This window comes from Hoplias malabaricus, chromosome 5 (genome assembly GCF_029633855.1).
Source record: "Hoplias malabaricus isolate fHopMal1 chromosome 5, fHopMal1.hap1, whole genome shotgun sequence".
In the NCBI taxonomy this organism is placed as follows: domain Eukaryota; kingdom Metazoa; phylum Chordata; class Actinopteri; order Characiformes; family Erythrinidae; genus Hoplias; species Hoplias malabaricus.
In genome coordinates this window covers 18,369,954-18,391,432 of record NC_089804.1, presented here as the reverse complement: position 1 = coordinate 18,391,432, position 21,479 = coordinate 18,369,954, and the positions used below count along the sequence as shown (strand labels likewise).

General features: G+C 38.2%; 2 protein-coding genes across 3 annotated transcripts in view; both read right to left on the bottom strand.

Annotated features, from left to right (window-relative positions):
* The window catches only part of LOC136696545 (probable phospholipid-transporting ATPase IIA), a 60,270-nt gene extending 49,695 nt beyond the window's left edge, over positions 1-10,575 (bottom strand). For both annotated transcript variants that reach the window (XR_010802625.1, XM_066671038.1), the window contains exons 1-5: positions 10,392-10,575; positions 7,025-7,169; positions 6,391-6,504; positions 6,053-6,161; positions 2,512-2,570 (exon numbers count right to left, since the gene is read on the bottom strand). Coding sequence is in view for 1 of the 2 variants with exons in the window: in XM_066671038.1 (XP_066527135.1) it covers positions 2,512-2,570; positions 6,053-6,161; positions 6,391-6,504; positions 7,025-7,169; positions 10,392-10,468 (504 nt within the window). In the remaining variant the exon portion in view is untranslated. The remainder of the gene's footprint in view (positions 1-2,511; positions 2,571-6,052; positions 6,162-6,390; positions 6,505-7,024; positions 7,170-10,391) is intronic.
* A 1,999-nt stretch (positions 10,576-12,574) lies between these two features.
* Positions 12,575-20,218, bottom strand: sall4 (spalt-like transcription factor 4). The gene is made up of 4 exons (XM_066670116.1): positions 20,065-20,218; positions 15,252-17,729; positions 14,860-15,164; positions 12,575-14,706 (listed from the first exon to the last, which is right to left on the bottom strand). Exons 1-4 carry the CDS (start codon positions 20,129-20,131, stop codon positions 14,281-14,283), a joined length of 3,276 nt encoding a protein of 1,091 aa, XP_066526213.1. The 5' UTR covers positions 20,132-20,218; the 3' UTR covers positions 12,575-14,280.
* Between the last annotated feature and the right edge of the window lie 1,261 nt (positions 20,219-21,479).

Below are 21,479 nucleotides of genomic sequence, written 5' to 3'. Positions count from 1 at the left end.
GTGGGCGTTCCTAGAAGACAACACCCCAAGATAATAGGTTTGCAGGACAATATGGCCGACGGCTCTCTGCCCAGGCAATCCGGAACATCCGCACTGGAACCTAAACATGTGGAGGGACGTTATGTGCAGAGATGAGTCCAGAATCTTCCTATGGCCGATGGAACGTATGGTCAATGTATGGAGAAGATGCGATATGCTGCATCAACAGAATAGCATCTTTTGGTGGAGGCAGTGTGATGGTGTGGGGCGGCATCTCCCTCACTGGAAAAACGAGGCGTGTCATCATTGGAGGCAATGCAGAGAGATATTTTGCAACCAGTGGCAATCCCATTTCTCCACAGTCTGGGACCAAACTCTATCCTCCAAAATGATAATGCTCGACCCCACAGAACGGGGTTTATCAGAGAATACCTCCAGAATTGGGGAGTGGAGAGGATGGAATGGTCTGCTATCAATCCTCAACCCCATTGAACACTTGTGGGATCAGCTTGGGCATGCTGTTTGTGCCAGAGTGACCAATACAACCACGTTGGCTGACTTGCGACAAATGCTGGTTGAAGAATGGGATGCCATCCCACAGCAGTGGGTGACAAGGCTGGTTACCAGAATGAGGAGGAGGTGCCAGGCTGTTGGGTCTGTTTATGGTCCTTCCACACCCTACTGAGGCTCCTGTTTGTTAAATTAATAAACCTTTAAATTGCCAATATGTCTTGTTTCTTCAAACTTCATTCATCCAGTCCACCAAAGGAGTTGAATAAAGCTGTATGGCATTGGCAGAGGATTTAGCAAATTTTTCATGGGCGCAACCCATTTACTACTGCTCTACTTCTCATCCCACAAATGCATGTTCCTTAAAAATATGGCACCATTTAAAAAGGAAATTAACAGGCTTATATAAGATATAATGCCAGAATTATCGTTACAACAAAGAAAAAAACTACCAAACATAAATATGCTTACTTTTTGTGCTAAGTTTAGATAGTGTGAACAGTAAAACAAAAAAAATCAGGTTTGGGCCAAATTTACCTGCTGTGTAAACTTAGACAAATATTAGTGAGATCAGTTATTGATGTTGGGTGATTAGTTATCAATCACATATCCCACTGCAAATCATCGGAAAGATCCTGGATGAAGATCTTTCCCTTCAGAAAGTGCATGTTCTCTATTCCACGGTGCAATGCTTAGGGGCCTTAAACCCCTCTAGCCTACTCTTGGCACTGAGAATGATGACCTTAGGCTCATATGCAGCTGCAGTCCTCTGAGTGCCCTGTTTCATATCAGGTCCTTCTAATAACATTATACTGCACTTCAAAAATAGCAAAACTGCTATGAATTTCCCACACAATTTACTAAATGAGAGAACCAAACACCCAAAAAATGAAGACATAGATCTGTGAAAACACACTGCTTTAAATGTTTGCCTCCTCTGAAGAGTTGGTAAGGGAAATCTATTTGTCTTTAATCATATTCACTATTTGTCTTGTCGGTAGAGCATGCCCTGCAGCAAATCACTAGACTGTCCCCCATTTTTGTGTTGCTCACTCAATGTTGCTTCCTGTGACCCCGATTTTACCCTCCTAACCATATTAGATGAATTTGCCATGGTATAGGTCTATAGATGCCATAAAAACACTGGACGTGACCAGAGTACCTTGGACACTATTTTTAACTGATTAAGTTATGGTTTTAATCAAGTTTATTACTGTACGGACCCCATGTTGTTGTTCTGAATAATTACACAATTGGATTTACTTCAAAAGTAGAAACAGATCAGCCCAACAAAGCCAAAGTTGCAGGTATGCCAGGAATCAATTTCCTTCTATTTTACCGCAGAGGACATAATCGTCTTAAAAGCATAAGGTTAAATTTGAGGATTAGGATCAAGGAACCTTGCAGTTTGCACCTTGGTTCAAACTTTTTAAGCACTCCATGTGCGAGAACACACTTTTAGTAGAACTGAAGCTACTGGGGGGAAGCTGGACCAGGAAGGCAAATGTAGACTAGGACTGCTCTCAAATTTCATGGGTTCTGTATTTGCAGAGAGATCCCCAAGAATCTTCTTAAAATAAAATGCACACTGCAATGCATAAAGCCAACTGTTGAACAAAAGGCAGCTCTGAATACCAGAGAGGAATTACACAGGACTACTAATAACTGACCCTGGGCCATATGGTTTGGTCCATTACAATGACAGACATCTCAGTTTAAGTAATTAGGGGCAATTATGTGGAATTGAAAGCAATAAATAGTATACACTGACTGACAGATACCATGTTAAGATTTGGTAAGAGGAAATATATCTTGAAAATTATAAAGCATTTATCTAAGAAACTAAATAATAAAACATGTTTTCAAAACATTTAATATACGGATTCTACATACAAAGCCTGTATGTGCTTACTGTTTAGCTTTGGAATCAAATTACCAATCTCCAAAAGCAGGTAAACAGCTAAAGCATTCATTAGGATGAGATTCCATAAGTCACAAGACAGAGATGATTAACACACTAACCTTTTCAACAATGATAAGATCTCCAACCTGGATGCCACTGCTTTTCACCTTCACAGTTCCTAAGGGAAATCAAATAAGGATGATTTACTAAAATGGAACATGGATTTACAAAATTGAGCACTGACATGTTTGCATAGATAAACATATTTTAACTATTGATAAACTGTCTTAAATTAATCTTAATTTGCAAATTAAATATTTGCCACTGTTGTAAGAAAATAAATACTGTAACATTGAAACGATTTGGTAGAAGTAAAAACCCCACTTACAACATACCATTAACATGTCTTGAACAGTAAGTACTTAAAAAGAAGTTGCTATGTTTTTTTCCTCAAATGGGTGAGATGTAACTATAACCATATCTTCCTTGAGCCAATGTTTATATGTGTAAATACATTTTGCAACTCATGTGATGTCTTATTTCAACTTATTTCAGTGAGAAGCTTTAATTGTGGGTTTAGAGATTCAATCCCATTTTAAAAGGTTTCAACTGAGATAAACCAGGCCTTGAGTGCCTGGGTTCTCCATTTGCGCTTTAACAATATGCTCCTATGAGAACTCTTTACAAGAGTGCTGGGATCTGGGAGATGGCAGAATGCTCTCTCATTCCACTGAGATTGAACCACTAAAATTGTTTGGAAAAGGTCAGTGACCTATAACCTGTGAAGGGACCTCATACCAATGCATATGCAAAGCATTAACATGCACATCTCTGTGTGCAATCTAGTTATCAAAAAGGTCAAAGGAGATAAAGACTCAAGATCAGAACACAGAACACCTTCTGTTGGATTTTTAATATTAATGTCAAAAGACAGAGGACATGTAGAGAAGTATTTACACTAAAGCTCCAGGTTTGGGCACACAACATACATCTATTTACAAGTACCTTCCCAAAGTCTAAGTTTCAAAATAAAATAGATGGTCCTAATTGAGGATAACACTTCTGTGGGTAACACTTATATAGCCCACATAGATTTAACAAGATTCTGTGTTCAGTAAGAATATTTGGGCTGGTAACTAGATAGCAAATATAAGAACTCTCTCAATAATTTTAGAGTTGATGGTAAGCGCAAAGCTAAAATTCAAAGTAAAATGTAATGTAAACCAAAATATCATAAGCAAAAGATTTAATGTGTGTTCAAACAATATTATGTAAATCTAAATGCACCCACAAATATGTAAAAATTTAATAGGAAAATGGGTATTATATTAAATATTTCTCTTATTTTAAGGATTTTAACACAGCACAGAATGCAATGTCATAGTCTAAAAACAATATATTCTGTATTTTCTTGTCGTTAGTGTGAATTTATGCAACGAAATAGTCATTTCTGAATGATTGCTAGAATTTAAAAAGTTTTTGATGTACATCTCTATTAAGACATAAATGAAACATGTCACTCTGCTCTCTTTTTATCAGCTTTCCTGTATTGTGGACTATTTAAAAAAAAAAAAAAAAAAGACCAAGTTGATTCACCTAGATCACACCTATTCTGAGGTAAATGCACAGATTTTCATGACATCACAAATTCTATTCATCCAGTACAGGCTGTTTTGCTGCTTTTTCCCCAAGATGGACTTGCAACAGTACAACAATACATCACCTCAATGGTGTGACTCAATAAAAATATGGTGAAGATCACTTTAAACATGACAAATTATGAAGTGTTCCATTCCTGGAAAGGCAATTACTGGACTCCCATGTAGACTGCTACAGCAAAATGAAACTGACTGGATTTATAAGCCATCTAATACAGTTATCGCAGGGTTACACTGCCTTAAATTTATGAGGAAGAGAGCCTGCCAGATCAAAGAAAAGAATGTGACAGAAACCACAGCAGGCTCTGAGATTTTCACTGTTGAAAGTAATACATTACATCCTTCTCTCTGATACACTTGCATATCCCTGCATCAAACTTAACATGGTTAACAGAGCCTGACATGGGCTCTTTGTTGACATAACTGAAAACATATATACAAATCCAATATGGCAATTATATTTATCTTAGACTATTTCGTAGCTGATTTAGAAATGTTAATAAATAATTGGGACAATTTTTAAGCAGATTTGCTCCTCATGACACCCACAACAGGACTTTACGGTGACTATAAACAATTGTTTTCACAGATTATTCTGATTATTATTTACTGCTCAAATCTTCTCTTAGTGCAGTCAGGGCTGCCCTAATTGTGTGTAAATATGAAACATGTTGAATATTTATGACTTTTGAATCCTGTAGTTTGGGGTGGATATTGACTCTCAGATGTGAAACACCAGAGGGTCAACCAATGAGAGCCGAGCTGGGTTATTTCATCCGCTGTGTTGGTAACATATTAGCTGTGTCTGAAACAACCAGATTGTTGTCTACTGAGGCAGTGTTCAGAGGGAGGAAGCCCAAAATCTTGTCTGTATTTAATGCTTGTTTAAAATGTTGCCTGTTTTTGCTCCAATATTTCAAAGTTATAATTATTCTGGCAAGGAAGCATTAGAATACAGGTGCTCTAACCATGTGTTGAAATACTGCTGCCTAGTTACATTACCTTCCTTTCAAAATGCTGCCTCATGGGGCAACAAGAGAACAAGGCATCCGCTGCTTTTAGTTTCAGACACAGACATGTGTGCAAGAAATTCCTGCCTGCTCTTGCGATATAGCAGTTCACAAGAAACACCATGTAGTAGGGGCACTTTAAGGACTAACAAAGATCTAGCACAGAAAAATTGGTGAGGATTTTTAAGATCCTGTAGTGTGGGTCAGGCATTAATAGGACAAATTCATTGTAAAATATGAAGAACATGATTTATTAATAAAAAAAAACACACAAAAGCTATTTTAGCAATGGCATCAGCAGTATGGTTCTCTGTGCTTGAGAGAACCTGCTTGAAAGAATGCCCTCTGCACAATTATAATTTTTGCTGACAACTTTACTTGTCGTATATACTAGTGTGTTTGTCTGCATAAAACTGAGTCACCAGTCACCAGTATTTAGCCAATTGCTTGGTTCTGTTCTCTGGTTTTCTAAGGATTTTGTTTATGAACAATAATAAATAAATAAACAAATAGTACTGTTTTAATTATTTAGTAGATTTTTCATTTTTAAAATTTGAATGGAAATGTCTGAATATACTTACATTTTGCTAAAAGTTCAATGTATTTTAAAGGTATGTATTTGCATAATTATGTTATGATATCAGTGTAATAAAATGACAATGGTTTATCACAATTATGTCTGGGATAATATATCACCAAGAAAAAATGGCTATAATAAAAAGCCTAGTTAGTGCACTGATCAAAATTCAAAATATGTGACCTCTGGAGGCGAGGTAGGTGAACCAAAATAGCACAGGTGGAGGCACTTTTTTGTAAATACCTATAAGTTCTCCAAACATAAAAATAACACAGACACTCTTAAATACCAGCTTATTATTCATATGCATCACATGCATGTCACAAAAATGTTCTACAAGACAAATAACAAGCTAAACTACTTGTTACTAGCCTTGACCCGGTTGCATTATCCTCTAGTGAAAACAATAGCTCACCTCTTGTGGAAAGCTTGCTATAGATCTGTGAATTGACCTCTTTGTCCCGTAGAAAACATCGTATTTCTTCAACAGCTTCCCTCACTATGGTAATAATCAAAACAAATCCCTGTACAAACATGAAGACAAGAGTGAATGGAACAATATTTTGTGCACTGCAAGCAATGCACAACCATAAATATTCCCATTCTAAGCACATGTATAAATTTGTTAAAGGCAATTATATTAGCATTAAACTGACCAGGCCAACAACAGTGCATATAAAGGAAAAGCCAAAATCAGTAACTAGTAGAGAGCTGCTCAGAACTAGTAGTACATGGGAGCAAACTTTGACTCACCAGTGGAACCCAGTAAGTGTACAGGGCTCCTAGTCTGAGTTCACTCACAAACTGAGAGCAAGCCAGGAGCAGAAAATACAGATTGAAGAAGTACTTAAACTGGTTAAACAGCACCTGCAAACACAGTGAATCACTGTATTGGTCACATATATAAAGGTAGGACAGCAGTTGGTATTAAACAAGTGAATGATGGTATGAGAAATTTTATTTAAATTATACAGCAATGAACCATACAGTAGTTCAAATTGGCTTAAGCAGGAAAAGCCAAAAGTAACAGGCCAAACATATATATTAGAAATCTAATAAAACTATTCTATGATATATCATCATACTATATTCTACAGGCATTCTGTACTTGGTTTAGTCAATAGTGTGATTCACTAAAACATCCCAAGTGACAAAAGTACAACAGGTAATCATTATTTGCAATGCAAATGTTTTCTTTTAAACAAAACTGGTAAATGATAGTTTAGGAGGGGCTTCCTTGCTTAAGGAAATTACTCTGAAGATTAGCCAGATTTAGGGAAATATGGAAGAAAAAGAACATAGAAATGGTCCTCAAATGTCCATGACCTAAAAACTTAAAACAAAGGCTGTTAACTGCCATGTAAGGTTAACATCTAGAGTGCCTTACCCCAGGTAGGAAGGTAAAGAAATTGTATTTTTGGTTGTTTATGACATTGCGGGGATATCTCTGCTCCCTCTTTTCGGGGTGGCCTAACCATACAGTCCGAGGACGAAAATCCCCCATCCCGCAGCAGCTCGACCACGGGCAGCACCTAAAAGGAACCAGATTATAGACATTTCTTACCTGAAGAAACAATGAGCAATCATAATAATTAGCATTTCCAAATAACAGTAGTACTTTTTCCTCATCATAGCACTTCATTAAGTAGACTAAACATACTGGCGTGTTCCTTCTTAAACAAACACTGTAAATTCCTCACACTGCTGATACTAAATTAAGGTTCTTGAGCCATGTAATGTCAGTGTTGAACACTGAGCCCATTCCATCTAGAAACCACCTCCTTTCTCAAACAAACCTTATCAACATGACAAAGAGACCAGGTATAATGTTCTGTGTCAACTTATATTTGATTGGATAGTAGTTCAGCACACAAAGCATTTGGGTGGCAATCACCCAACCTTGTCTTAGCTACTACAAGGCTAAATACCATCAGCAAAACATTTACATAAGTGGTTTGTTGGCTCAGTAAAGGAACTGTTCAAGGAAATAGAGGGTCGCTGGGTAAAATTAAAGGGACATGAATTTGATAAAAGATGCCTGCAGGTTATAAAGTTCCTTTCCTTTCCTTAGGTAATGTTGTTATGCATTTATTCAAATATACAAAGTCCTCTTTTCTTAGACAAATGAAAACATAGCAGACCTGTTCCCTACTGTTAATACAAATCTGTTAAAAAAAAAGGACATTTCTGTGCTTTTTACAGATTGCATCAAAGCAACATTTTTTGTCTGTTAAAATATGGCTATATGTGAGCATGTTATATTTTGTGAGAAAAGATTATGCCCTCATTGTCCAGAAGGATTCGGCATGCAAACAAGAGGGTTTGGGGCTGAAGTCCATTTTGTTAATCTTGATCCAATAAAACAAGAGTCCTGCTTGTCTAGTAAAGGAGACAGACAAGATTGCTAATAAGACATTGAGACACATCTTTTTAAAAACCTAAAAGCCAAAAAAAAAGGAGAAATCAAATTACTTACATTTTTATTAATCATTTCTTTTTAATCTATAATTTAGGTAGCATGTTTGAACTTTCAATGTAATCTCATCAGTCAAAAAAAAAAAAAAATATATATATATATATATAGATATCACAAAAAAGTGTGAATGTGTTTGGGTTACAATGACTAGTGGGGAGTGTACATTTTTCATCAACTAGGCTTATAATTAACTGACTCAACAAAAGGGGCTTTTTAAAGCAAGAAATTTGTGAACTATTTACATTGACATATATGTAAATAGTATATATATATATATCAGCGGCGATTGCTCTAAGACTGCAAGGGAAGCTCAGCTTCCCCTAAAATGTCAAAAAAATAAGTGATCAAATATATACTGTTGTGTGTACATGTCACTGAATAAATATGCACTACAACGCGCTCAACCTTTGTTCAGAATCGGCTTTCCTCTCAGTCATTCCCGGAGCTTCAGTGCTTTAAACGGCGTGGACGCTGAGCAGAGTTCAGTAGCGAAGCAGCGAAGTGCAGCGAAACGACACGAGTCATTGGATAAATGCTGGGCTTTGTCCCGCCCATCGGACGCTCAGCGTCTCTGGGGGTCTATGGGGCAGTGGGTTGGCCCGGACGCTCAGCTTCTGCATGATGATTGGATGATCTGTCTGAGGCCCAATCCCTTTTTGATTGACAGCGAAATGAGCGAATCAGCGATACTTTGGTGTAGAGCTCCGTGGGCGCACAGGCGGACACACTTTTCATGGGCCAAGGCCGTTTAAGCAGCCTAGCTCTGCTGGCCATTGAGAGGACACTAGTCAAGTCCCTGGAAAAGACGCCTTGTTGGTACGACAGGGTCACAGATCATTTTCTTGAAAAGGAACGGAGGGTAGAATTTACGTATAAATAAACCGACACATTTTATGATGTAGGCCGAAATTGAGCTTCCCCTCCTTTAAAGACCAGCATCCGCCACTGATATATATATATATATATACACACTTTGATGCATAATCGACTAATATAAAGTAGATTATACCTCAAAGTAGCATTTTGTATAACTAAATAATGTGGAAATGTTTTATTAATGTTTAAGGCCACATGTTTATGGGTCTGTGTTCTTCATACATCCTGGCAATTAATTCCATAAAAATTCTAAGTTATTTCCAAGAAAATACCCCCCCCACTCCCCAAATGCCTTAAAGGTGGCTCGATATTGGCAAACCCTATACACCTTCTTTCAGTAAACATGGATGTATTCATGAACTCGACCTGTCTCAACTCGCCACAGCTGCACACTTGCATCATGAAATTCCCACCCAAAGTTGTTAAAACGTCTTAAGAAAACCCTGTGCTTGAAATCTTTATTTTTTAGAGCATTTTCAGAGCACAAATGCCATTGTTTGTCTGCTTATTTTTTGTTTTAAATGTATTTGATCGTTTTGTTGTTGTTGTTTTGTCTCTGTGTTTCTAAAGTCGATATATATGGGACACAGCAGGTACCCTCGTCGATGACTGCTCATATTTGAGGAAATTTTGAAAGATGGGTGGAAATGGCCTTTAATAGAAACAGGCACCAAGCTTACCCTGCCAATATATTTGCGTTTGAAGTGAGAAGGGAAATGCTTATATTCAGTTAGATGTTGTTTTAAATAGAAACATAAAGTGATATGATGCAGAGAGCAGGTGAAATGAGAGGTGTTGGAGTTATGCTCTCCTCTGAGCGGCTACAGCGTCGTCAATGCCTCCAAACCTGGGCCTGACGGTAACGTCGGTCAGAGGAATGTAGCGCTGCCGATAAACCTGGAAACCTGGAAATACAGAAATTAAAGCCCAGCTTGGCCTGAAGCTGTTGAGTTATAAGAAAAACCTATCGCATTTCTTTTTGCTCGCTTCCTCGCTAGCCGCGTTTTAAAGAAACATTGTCACTAAACACTGAATATTCATCTGATAACAACCGAAACAAGGCGTTCCGGAGTCATCGGCTCTTCACGCACTGGCTGGTCCTGGACTCCACAGATAAACAATTACACGCAGTACACCGGGCTACGGAGGATATTATCCCCTTATTTCTCTCAAATAAAAGCAGCCTCGTCATATTTTACTCGGTAAAGACACAATATAAACAGTCATCTTTTTCTAACGAAATCTATTATGAAGTAACCGGGTTAACACACTGTCAGAGAAGCGCGATCCTCGGTGACGGTTAGCCGTCAAGCTAGCGAGCCCTAAGCAGGAACATCCAGGCTCCCCGGCCCCGGGCTGGTGTCTTCACCAACAAACACGGTCCACGTCGCTGCTCTCTTACCCATTTCTGTGTTTGTTGTCGTGTCGTTTTTTGTGGCGAACCGGTTGCAGAGGTATGTTGTCCACCATCCCTGCCATTATATTTATTCTGAGGGGCAGACACTTGTGAAGTCGCCCAGCAGAGGTGCACAAGGGCTGGGCGGAGGCTGAAAACAGAGCTGTCACGTAGGGCTGGGCAATTTACCAACAACCATCATATCGCCCTGCTTTAAAACATTTCTCTGATACACCGTATATATCGTATTCTGACATACGGGCAGAGTCAAACTTAAATACTGTCTCCACTCTGAGCCCCAACCCCCCCTTTATTTTCTTTTTTTTTCACTTTCACACAGAAAAAGCTCAGGCACTGTGTTTTTGTACTTTGTCAACAAGTACAAGTCTAATGTGAAAAACACCACAAAAACATCTAAATAATGTTTAAATCTTGAGAACATTACACTGCAGGGGGTCTTTAGGGACTGATAATTCCCATCATAAGATCAAGATGGCTCAGGTTACTTCCATTTTATCCATAGGTAATTTTGCTGTAGTCAGCATCCATTTTGACCCACATTTTATAGACAACTAACAAAGTTGTTAATAATAAAGTACTCAAAGTTACATTCTCTCTGCAGTGTTTCTGTAGGTTTACCTGAATAATTGCTGCTGTAATAAATATTTAAACCTCTTTCTTCTGCATTTTGAGACTATAAAGCTTTGTCCAGAGGGAAGAATCAAAAACAGTGGGAATGGTCATTTGGAGTCAAGCTATTTATTTGCTTTAACTGTCTTTTTTATAGGGACTGCTCACTTTAGCAATTTGATGAGACATTGTTTTGCAATGGTATGCTCCAAACCAAGACACCAAAGAAAAAGCTAAAATGTATTCAAAATAGTTGTGATAAAGGCCATCATGATTTTGTCAATTGTCCTCAAACAATATAAAGGCTAGTGATATTTTTCATTTCAATTTTTGCCACTTTACAAATCTTCAATATTTGCTTCTGGGTTCAGTGTTGAGTCAAAAATTTTCCCATAACGTTCATTAGAACCATACACAGTCCAATTGTCTGACCATAAAGAGATGTAACTTCATGTGTTTGGACATGTTTGACTGTAAGTAGGACCCCTCACACCCCCTGACAAAGTGGTAGATGACAAGAAAATGATGTATCTCTATCACAGAGGCATACAGTTTATCAACATAAAATATATCGTATTGCTCTACTGATAAGAGACAAGTAGATCTTAAAAACTAGAAACTTTAGGCACCAGTGGGAAGCAAAATAGCTATTAGACAGCTGCTGTTTTCTAGATGTCAAGTTTAAATAAAATATATATACAGGGACACCTATAAAATGTGATGATATATATATATATATATATATATATATATATATATATATATATATATATATATATATATATAGATGCTTATTAGTGAACTGTATTCAGGAACAGTAAAATCCCAATAATTGAAAATGTGAAAACTTTAAAATGTTGCACCTTCTGTGTGTAAATAATTTTTTTCTCTCGATCTTTGGTCCTCTTTTGCCAGTATATTAAGATTAAATCTGTTCAAAACCTTGCTTTTGTACACAGCCTTTTCAACACCATTGTATATAGATAGGAAATTGCAATGGGATGCACTTCTATAAAATTTCCACTATCAATCCCTGAGGTAGGGCATCACAGTGGCGCAGCAGGTAGTGTCACAGTCACAGCTCCAGGAACCAGGAGGTTGTGGGTTTGATTTCTGCTCTGGGTGACTGAGTTTGGAGTGTTCTCCCCATGTCTGCGTGGGTTTCCTCCGTGTCCTCTGGTTTCCTCCCACAGTCAAAAAAAAATCACGTTGGTAGGTGGATTGGCAACTCAAAAATGTGAGTGAATGTGTGTGTGCGCGTGTTATTGCAGCCAATGATTCCAGGTAGGCTCTGGACCTACTGCAACCCTGAACTAGATAAGCGGTCACAGATCATGAATGAATGAATGAGGTTTCAATGGTGTACAATAAACTCAGTGGTCTGCAATCCAGTGCCTTTATTTTGAAAGCAGGAGATGCTGAAAAATGTGCAGTGGTAGACTTGTACTCCCAAGACCACCAGCTTACTACAACAAGATTTAATATTTTTTTTTATTTTTTAAATAGTGCATGTTCATTCAACAATAAAAATAACAAATGCTTAAAAGTCCTGTCTTTTATTCTTTTAAAATAATGAGGCGCAGACATTTACAAAAACGTCTACACTATAAAAAGGCCTAAAACATACCTAGAATTTGGACTTTATGTATATTAGGAGGAAAAAACAAATAAATTTGTACAGGCACAGCATGGCAAATTCATAATAAGAACGTACAAGAGTCTGTTTATTCTGAGAAAGTTTTGTGCAAAGTGTCCAGCAATACATTCATAATACTACCACCATATACCACAAAAGGGGAGGGGTGAGAAAAAAAAAATAATAATGATAAAAAATAAAAAAACAGTTTATGGAATGATTCAGATTTTAGTCAGATCACTTGGCAGGGGGAGAGAGAGAGAGGGGGGGGGGGAATAAACATTCAGATCAGTAGAAAGACAAGGCATCTGAGGTAGAAGTGTGATCCAAGCCAATGTGTTTTAGAAATCCACAAGATGTCCTCTAGCGTTTCAATATTGATTCAATATGGCAAGAGGGGGTGGGTGTACAGAAGTGGTTTAAACATTTTTGAAAAGTACAGAAAATCTTAATCATGAAAGATGCCAATTGATGGGGAGAAGCAATTATGGACAGTATTGTTTTACTGTTCATTTCCTTTGGTAGAAAAGCAAGACACAGCTCCCTGTGTCAGTAAATGGTCCAGTGAAACTCTAACTTTAGAAAGCTGAAAAATAAAGTGCAGTGATGAGTGTTTCAGCACTGTGCAGGCCCCTGGGATACCTCACAAAAAGGCTTCAAATGCAGACTGCTGATTCTTACAGAAAAAGTTACTAACAAAAAAAAGGATCAAACATCAGCTGAAAAACTTACGGCAGAGATTGGGGAGATTAAATGTTTATGCTTTTCCCAAATAATAGTCTAAGGCTAGATATAGTACCAAAAAAATATATATATATAAAAAAAAAACCTTCATTACAATCATGTGGTGCTTTTTCCTTTATTTAAAAAAAAAAAAAAAAAAAAAAAATTGCACCACTTAAACAGGCACTTAACATGTTACAGTTTTGGTAAAGCAGATAGGAATTGCATTTAGGAATTAACAATAATTTAACATTCTAGTTTCCAAATATCAACAATACATTTGCTAGTCACTAAACAGGTAAGTCCGGAAACAAGAACTTCAGCAAGCTGTTCTACAACTATGCCTCACTGCACAAGAGTAGCTCAGGGAAAAGGGAAAAATTTATATATATATTTAAAAAAAAAAAAAAAAAAAAAAAACAAAGCGCCTTGGATGTTATAACTGAGCATAATATCACCAAAAGCAAACCAACAGGAGCATGGGACGAGCCATGTGGCAGAGACTACAAACAGTCAATTTTTAAAAATAAAGGCGAGACCCACAACCAAGTACCTTGTGAGAGGTGGGTTTAGCAGATTGCATCACAGTTCTCACTAGTAAGACAGTCCTGGAATAAAGCAGTTTCAAGTAAAACTTACATTCAACTTCTAGAAACATTACTGACAAATACCCGCATATATTAGAAAAACAACAGCAAATACTACAGTAGTTACATCAGGCTTAGCTAAAGTATCACTAAGATTTAGATGAAGTTTATTAAAAAAAATGATAAAAAAAAAAAAAATGACATTTGATAAGGCTTTACAAAAACCAACTAACAGAAATGTAATGCAAAAAGACTGGATTTGATTGTACCCACAGAATTTGGCAGAGGTGCATTGTTAACCAAATCATTGTGGAAAGTCTTAACTCACTTTGCCCTCCTCCATAAAATGTGGAAATTGTGATTTTACTACACTTTCTGAACCACTCTTTTCAATTTCAGCAACTGTAGCTGGAATGCCTGAATGGGAGGTGTCCATCTTCATTCCTCCAGTGGAGCCAACCAAATGGCCTCCAGGAAGACTTCCAGGGAGCGGGATGCCTCCGTTTTGGATGACTGAAATCTCATTTGTTTTCATAGTCAGCCCATTTGTGAAAGCAGCAGCATATTGATTCCATACAGATGGATCAAAGTTAATTGGTGTTGGGATCAAGTCTTTTGGGGGCTGCAACACATCTGGGATCATCTTTGATTCAGGACCCATGGTCATCAATGTCATGGGATTATCCAAGGACAGACGCTGACCACGCCTTGTTGAATTATTCCACATGTGTGTTCCAACATGTACCTGAAAAATATAGGCATCAAATTGTTAGAGACCATTCAATGGCAACTTTGGTGTTATAAGACATCAGCTGTACATGTGCCCTTTGTATTTGAGGTTTGCATGTCAGCCTGGGGAGGAGGGGAAAGGGAAGAGAAAAAAAAAAAAAAAAGTTACCTTGAGATTTCCTTTTGTCGTAAAAGCTCTTCCACATATGGTGCAAGCAAAGGGCTTCTCTCCTGTGTGAGTACGTTCATGGATCTGCAGTGCACTGGCAGAGGAGAAGTTCTTGCCACATACGTTACACAGATGTTGTTTGGCAGAGCGACGAGGACCACTAGAGCTGGGGGGAGGTGTACCAGTCCCCTGGGACAGCTGGGAACTATACTGGTTGTGGACACCAGTTGGATACTCAGGAGGAATCTGCATTTCCAGTTTAACCAGACTTGGGGGTACCCTCATGAATGGCATGTGACCTGCAGCTGTAAAGTGTAAATAGCAAGTAATTTAGCAAAAAAGTTACAGAATCTTACTAGATTATATAGAGAAATAGTTGAATGTTGACTTACCATATTCACCATTTGGGAAGGACAGACCAGGCTCTTCTTTGATGGCTTTTGTAGTAAAATTAGAAGTCAAATCCAGCACTCCATTTGTGTCACCAAAATCTTGAGCTACTCCAGAGTCTGCTCTGGGTATGACCCCAGGCCCATTGTCTGTGTTGGCAGATTCTGGAGATTTCAACTGTCCATTCTCCAACTGTCCATCTACTGGAGATGAGGAGTGAAAGGAGAGAGAATCAGACACTGCAGGGCTGTGTCCATTCTTGTATTCCAGGTCTCCACCTGTCAGTGAAGTCTCTTTGGGGCAATCGCTTTCAGACGCAGTACTACTCTGACGCTGCAAGCTCAATGCTGATGTGAGTGATTTCATATGGTTCTCTAGAGAAGTGATGCCTGAGAACATAGGTGAGCCATTAATGGGCTGATCCACTTTTGGAACAGGGACAGGACTCGACTCCGTGTTCTCCTTCTCTGGATTGTCCAAATCTAAATCAGGTTCCTCCATGCTCTCCTCAAGCCTACTGGCATCCATGTTCTTGTCCTCTATTAAACTTGAATCCATTGCTTCTGGGCTATCACACTGGCTCTCAGGTAATGGAGTGTTGGGAATCTGGCCACCCATGTGCATTCGAATGTGCTGCTGCAGCACAACAGCATTGGTAAATTTTTTCTGGCAAATTGGGCAGGAGTGTTGCATTTTAAGTGGGGTGTTGGTCCTATGGACACCATAGTGGGCCTTAAGATTGCCCTTGGTAGAGAAAGCCCTTCCACATACCTTGCATTTGTAGGGCCGCTCACCAGTGTGTGTACGATAATGCATCTTCAAAGAACTTTGGCAGCTCAGGACTCTGTGACAAATCATGCATTCATTGGGGTCATTGGTCCTCTTCTCCAGACCATCCACCATCTGCTGAAGTTTGGCAGTGCCTGATGCATTTTCCCCAGAGATACCATTGCCATTCATGTGATGTAGGCTAGCTAAAGCATTTGAGGGTTCTTTTCTCTGATCCAGGCCTACCTCATGATTTAACATGCCTGAGGAAATGGACGTACCATCACTACCAGATGATGAGGGTCTCTGGCTGTAGAAGTCACCAGTCACTGGCGTATCAAATGACTTGAATCCTTGTAGCGCTGAGGGGTGGATACCAGTAGATGAAAGGCCAAGTACTGGTTTGCTGTCTACAATATTCGATTCCTCAATGGGCACAGACATACCATAAGGAATACCATTGTTTGTTGGAATGTTGTCCAGGTGCTCTGGTACAGGATGTGGATTCATCTTAATATGTGGATACTTGTCTTTATGCCTCTGGAAGTGCACTTTTAGGTTTCCTTTGGTTGTGAAACGGTTTCCACAAATGTTACATTTAAAAGGCCTTTCACCAGTGTGTGAGCGCAAGTGAATCTGGAGGGCACTGTCATTCCCAAAAGTCTTCCCACAGAACTTGCATTTGTGCTTAAACATCTGCTCACCAGGTCCATTCTTTATCTCTGCTAAGAGAGGAATCTTGCTTTTCCCCTTCTTGGAAGGGTCAGTGCCTGCTGCAAGGACACTGAAGGGACTATGGAATGCCATAATTGCTGGTGACTGAGGAAGTAAAGCTGGAAGTCGGCTGGCTAGGTCTGGGAGCCCCTTTACCATATCCGTCTTCAAAGGTATTGAGCTAGCATTTCCAGCAAGAGACGTGGGAACACCAGTTGACTGAGGTAGTTTACCTTGCTTGAGAGCTTCCATAGACAAACTTTGGGAACCTGTTCGTTTTCCTATTAGGGCAGCAGCAGCAGAAAGCTGCTGGGAAAGATGCGCACCAAGGGCCTTGAGTGGATCTACAGCAGCTCCAACTGCAGAATGGAGGCTCTGGGGTGCCATCATAGCCACTTGGATTCTAATCTGTTCAGTCAGCTGGATCTGTTGCAGTTGCTGTTGCTGAAGGTTGACCAGCTGTTCAAGGATCATTGGTATGGCACCGAGGGCATCCTGCATTGATGATGCTGGTGAGGACTTCTGATGAGAAGAATTAGATGAATGTTGTGTTACAGCTACTGTTGTGGCAGGCATGGTCTTGAGCATTACATTAGAACCTTGCAATTTAGAAGTGGCCAAGTAGCTCATATCAGGACTGCTGGATGGATCCTCTTGAACTTGTGTGTCACCATCTGTGTTCAAATTTGGCTCATCCTCCTCAGCATCAACTGACTCAATGCAGTGTTTTGGCTGTGAATTTATGCTAGCTTGACCATCATTATGATCACTTGGGAAGTCTCCAGGGGAGTGCCGAGACAAATCGGGAGGTATATCAGCCCCATCATCTTCCTTCATAATGACAACCTCTTGACTTTTTGTGCAATTTTTCTCATGTTCATGAAATTCTGCCTCATTAAAAAACTCTGCACAGCATTTTTCACACACTCTTGTGCCGTCCATTCGACACCTCTTGACCTCAATTCCATCCTGCTCCGTTGCGGCATCTTGTAGAACCCCTACAGCCAGCAAATAAATAAAGATGAATAAATTAGTTAATTAAATTACAAAAGACCACAAAAACCCAAAAAAGTATCAGTTTTTAAAGAACGATACATAAATCTGCAATATGCATTTGGTTTAAAAAAAAAACAAACAACAACTGTGGGATAGGTTGCAATAAGTAAAAACAAATAGGAATATAAATTACATATTTTACAGGCTAATGATGAAAAATGATTGTAATATTGTAACATCTACTTTTTCAGACATAGCAAGTTTGTACTATAAATCCAAAAATATGTTCTGCAACGGATCACCAGGTGAGGGCGTTGTTTACCACACACCAACAATAGATCATTAAGCTGCTCAACCATTGGAAGAGATATATATATATATATATATATATATATATATACACACACACACACACACACACACACACACACACAGAGAGACAACTATACAAGTTAACGTGCAGAATATATAGAGAATAATACAGAATAATGCAGAATACCAAGAAATATAAAATGGAAGATAATGAAGTTTAATGGAGAATGCTCCCTCAGGTTGTTTAAACTGTTCACCTTCAACCAAAGGTTCCTTCAACAAATAAGTAAACGGTTTTAATTTGCGTAATCATATCAAACGACATTTAAAACGTGCTAGACATGAGTAAAAACTTCAGTTTTTAATTTAGCAAAGTCGTTAAACACTTGTTTGATATGAGTGACTTTCTTCAGGTCGCCTGTTAACATTCCTCCAATCAAACCGTTAACCGTCTCACCGGTCTCCGGGAGGTGGTGAAAAGTTGCACATGGCTCTGTAGTTATGCTATTGTTCTTAAAACCACGCCACGGTTTGCAGCTTGCGTTATATACACGAGAAGAAAAGAAAACACACTACGCAATGTGTATATATATATATTTTTTCCCCCATACAGGGTCTATAAAGACTGATATTAAATCATGTAGAAATGAGAGTGAACGTAACGTTCAGGTGTAACATTATTATAGACACTAAAAATTACTAAGAATTTTTTTTGGCAAGCAATTTAACAGCTTTTGTTCAAACGGAAATACCTCGCAAAAATTATATACAAATTTTATATTGTACAGTTACAATAGTAAAATAAACGTAGGCTACTTATCGCCAACTTGCGATACTTGCAACAAGCCACAAAGTCTGAAAAGCTTAACTGACCAGAGCTGGAGACCCTGGAAGAACCTGACTACAAAACAAGAGATAAATAAACAATTCCTTCATTTACATTGTAGACACAAAAAACGGTGAAACCTAAATTAGACACCAGACCAATTCCGCCACAAGATGGCGCACCGACTAAGAGTACAATGACCCCAACGTGACACGAGGTGATTTTTTACGTTTTTCAGATGTTAGATTTAATAATGTGAACCTATTGCTGATCAATACGTACAAGCAGACGCAGTTAAATATGGTCCTGTGTTGGTCAAATTATCATGCAAAGGTGCATAACCTTTATAAAGTCAAAAGTTATAAAAGGCTGCTAATAGCTGTAGTTACCACAGTTTACGTGAAAGAGCAATCGACCCCCCACCTCCACGACAAGGCTACATTTCCATCCCCCACATCTCCGTCTGAAGCCCAAAGTAAGTCGTGCATTTTTTTGGGGGGTATTGCTTTTGTGGTCAGTTTGTTCCAAGACCACGTTTCGGACGACTTCGTCTTAGGTAAAAATATACATTAATAATAAAGTCAATACAATCTCACCTGGCTGATTTATTTCTCAAACCTTAAACGCTCATTTTGGACAATTGAACTTCTCATAAAGAATTCTCATGATCTCAACTGAAAACCTCATAATGGTCGATGTACTTCTCATTTGACACAAACTCCAATATCGGAGCATCACTGCGATAAATACAAGCTGGAGCCAGCATTCGCTCATTCAAAAGGAGCCAGAAACAGACCGAGGCACTGGTGCGTAATGAAAACCACACAGCGAGCGTTTAAAACGTTCTTTTAAGAAACTGAAGAAAAAAAAACTCAACTCGAGCTTTGTTTAATGTAATGATTTGTTGCAAGTACCACTAAACAAGTTAATGTTAAAACTCCAAGAGGCTCGGGTTTACGCAGTTTTTAACATATTTACACACAAGTATAGAAATGTAGGTATTAATATAACAACAGCGGGTAAAACAAGACTCCAAAGACACAAACACTCAAAAGCAGAATTAAATTCTTAGTCTCAAACCGCCAGGAATACGCCAAAGTGAGGCACTGAAACGAGCAAACAGCGTTTCCAAAAGTCCAGGGGAAGTCACAAGAGTGTGATTCCGTTCAACATGCGAACATTTTGCAATATTTCCTCACCATTTTCTTCCGAGTTGGGCTCCTCCGAGTTGATGTGCTGAGGCTTGGACTGCTTGCGTCGCGACATGGCAGGGATTCCAACCAAGCAACCATCTGTGGGGGGCAAATAGTAACGCTATTTTACCCTCTCCTTCCCAAACTCGCCAGGTCGGGAAATTAGCCCTTCAAGTAGAAATGCGCATGTCAAAGTAATTATTATTATCAATAACGCCTTGCGATTTATCACGGCCCTCTGACAGCTGATTGGCTCTGGGCCAAGTACTTCCATATTATTCAAATGCAGCTTCATTGATGAGAAAAGCAGAGTGCGAGAAAGGGGCGGGGCTTGTGGACGAGAGAGCCAAACAGAGAAAGAGGGAGGGGGGAGAGAGAGAGAGAGAGAGAGAGAGAGAGAGAGAGAGAGAGAGAGAAAAAAAACAGGCAAATTCATATCACTTATTCGTCAACTAACTATAGCATCTGCTGTCCATAATAAGATCTAATTTAATATGATAAAAATTGGTATTATACACAAATAATAGTTAATAAAAAACATTAAGACAAACCATCAATTTTTGAACAATACAAATGAAACCCCTCAAATATATGATTTTATTTTTCTTTAATTAATATAATCTGCACTCATAATAATCTTTTTAAATGATAATTAATTTATTATTATTATTATTTCATTTATTTGTTTAATTTAGATTATTTTTAGAATTTAGGTTTCTGTTTGGGGATTTGATGTCAAACTTAAAAATATGATCATAGGCATAAATAATGATGGAATCATCAGCTTTGTCCAGATCATTATTTAAACATGTTACCATTTACTGTTTATGACTTTCATAAACTAATTTCAAAAGATTTAATTTTAAATCCATACCTGTGTAAATGTGTGTAAGTAAAAAAAATCTTTTTTTTTTTTTTTTTTTTTGCAAATCTTTGGTTTTTCTTTATTTTAGTATGAGAATACAAGTACAAATATTATAATCATTGCAATCTCAGGCTTTTGTCATTTCACAATATTCACAGATATTTTGCAGTATTGTTTATCTTTCATAAATATATGGTTACATAGATAGAAATACCTTACCAAACATGAATCACTCAGGTACATTAAAATGGTTTCAAACTATCTATATCTGGTGCATTGATCAAGAACACAGTATCCTAATCAACATGACTCAGCATGATCAAATATCCAGGTTGATTTTTAGTTTCACAGTTAGACAATATCAAAGACTTTGGACTTTGGCCATTTTAGAGTGAATATTTATAGCACACACCAAAAGCCTGAGTACATAACTTTTTTTCATATTATATATGAAAATATAATTAGATTATAGCTGGTAATCATGTAAGATTTTATTTATTTTCTGATTATCTTCATAAAAGTCTGATGTAAATTGGTGTAAAGTCTGATGTAAAAA

What these genes read in the sequence shown, in the direction of transcription:
- sall4 (XM_066670116.1), bottom strand. Translation starts at nt 20,131, where the DNA reads ATGTCGCGACGCAAGCAGTCCAAGCCTCAGCACATCAACTCGGAGGAG. An exon ending in CTTCCCAAATGGTGAATATG is followed by an intron (nt 15,165 to 15,251) that starts GTAAGTCAACAT and finishes TACACTTTACAG; the next exon opens with CTGCAGGTCACATGCCATTC. An exon ending in CGACAAAAGGAAATCTCAAG is followed by an intron (nt 14,707 to 14,859) that starts GTAACTTTTTTT and finishes TATATTTTTCAG; the next exon opens with GTACATGTTGGAACACACAT.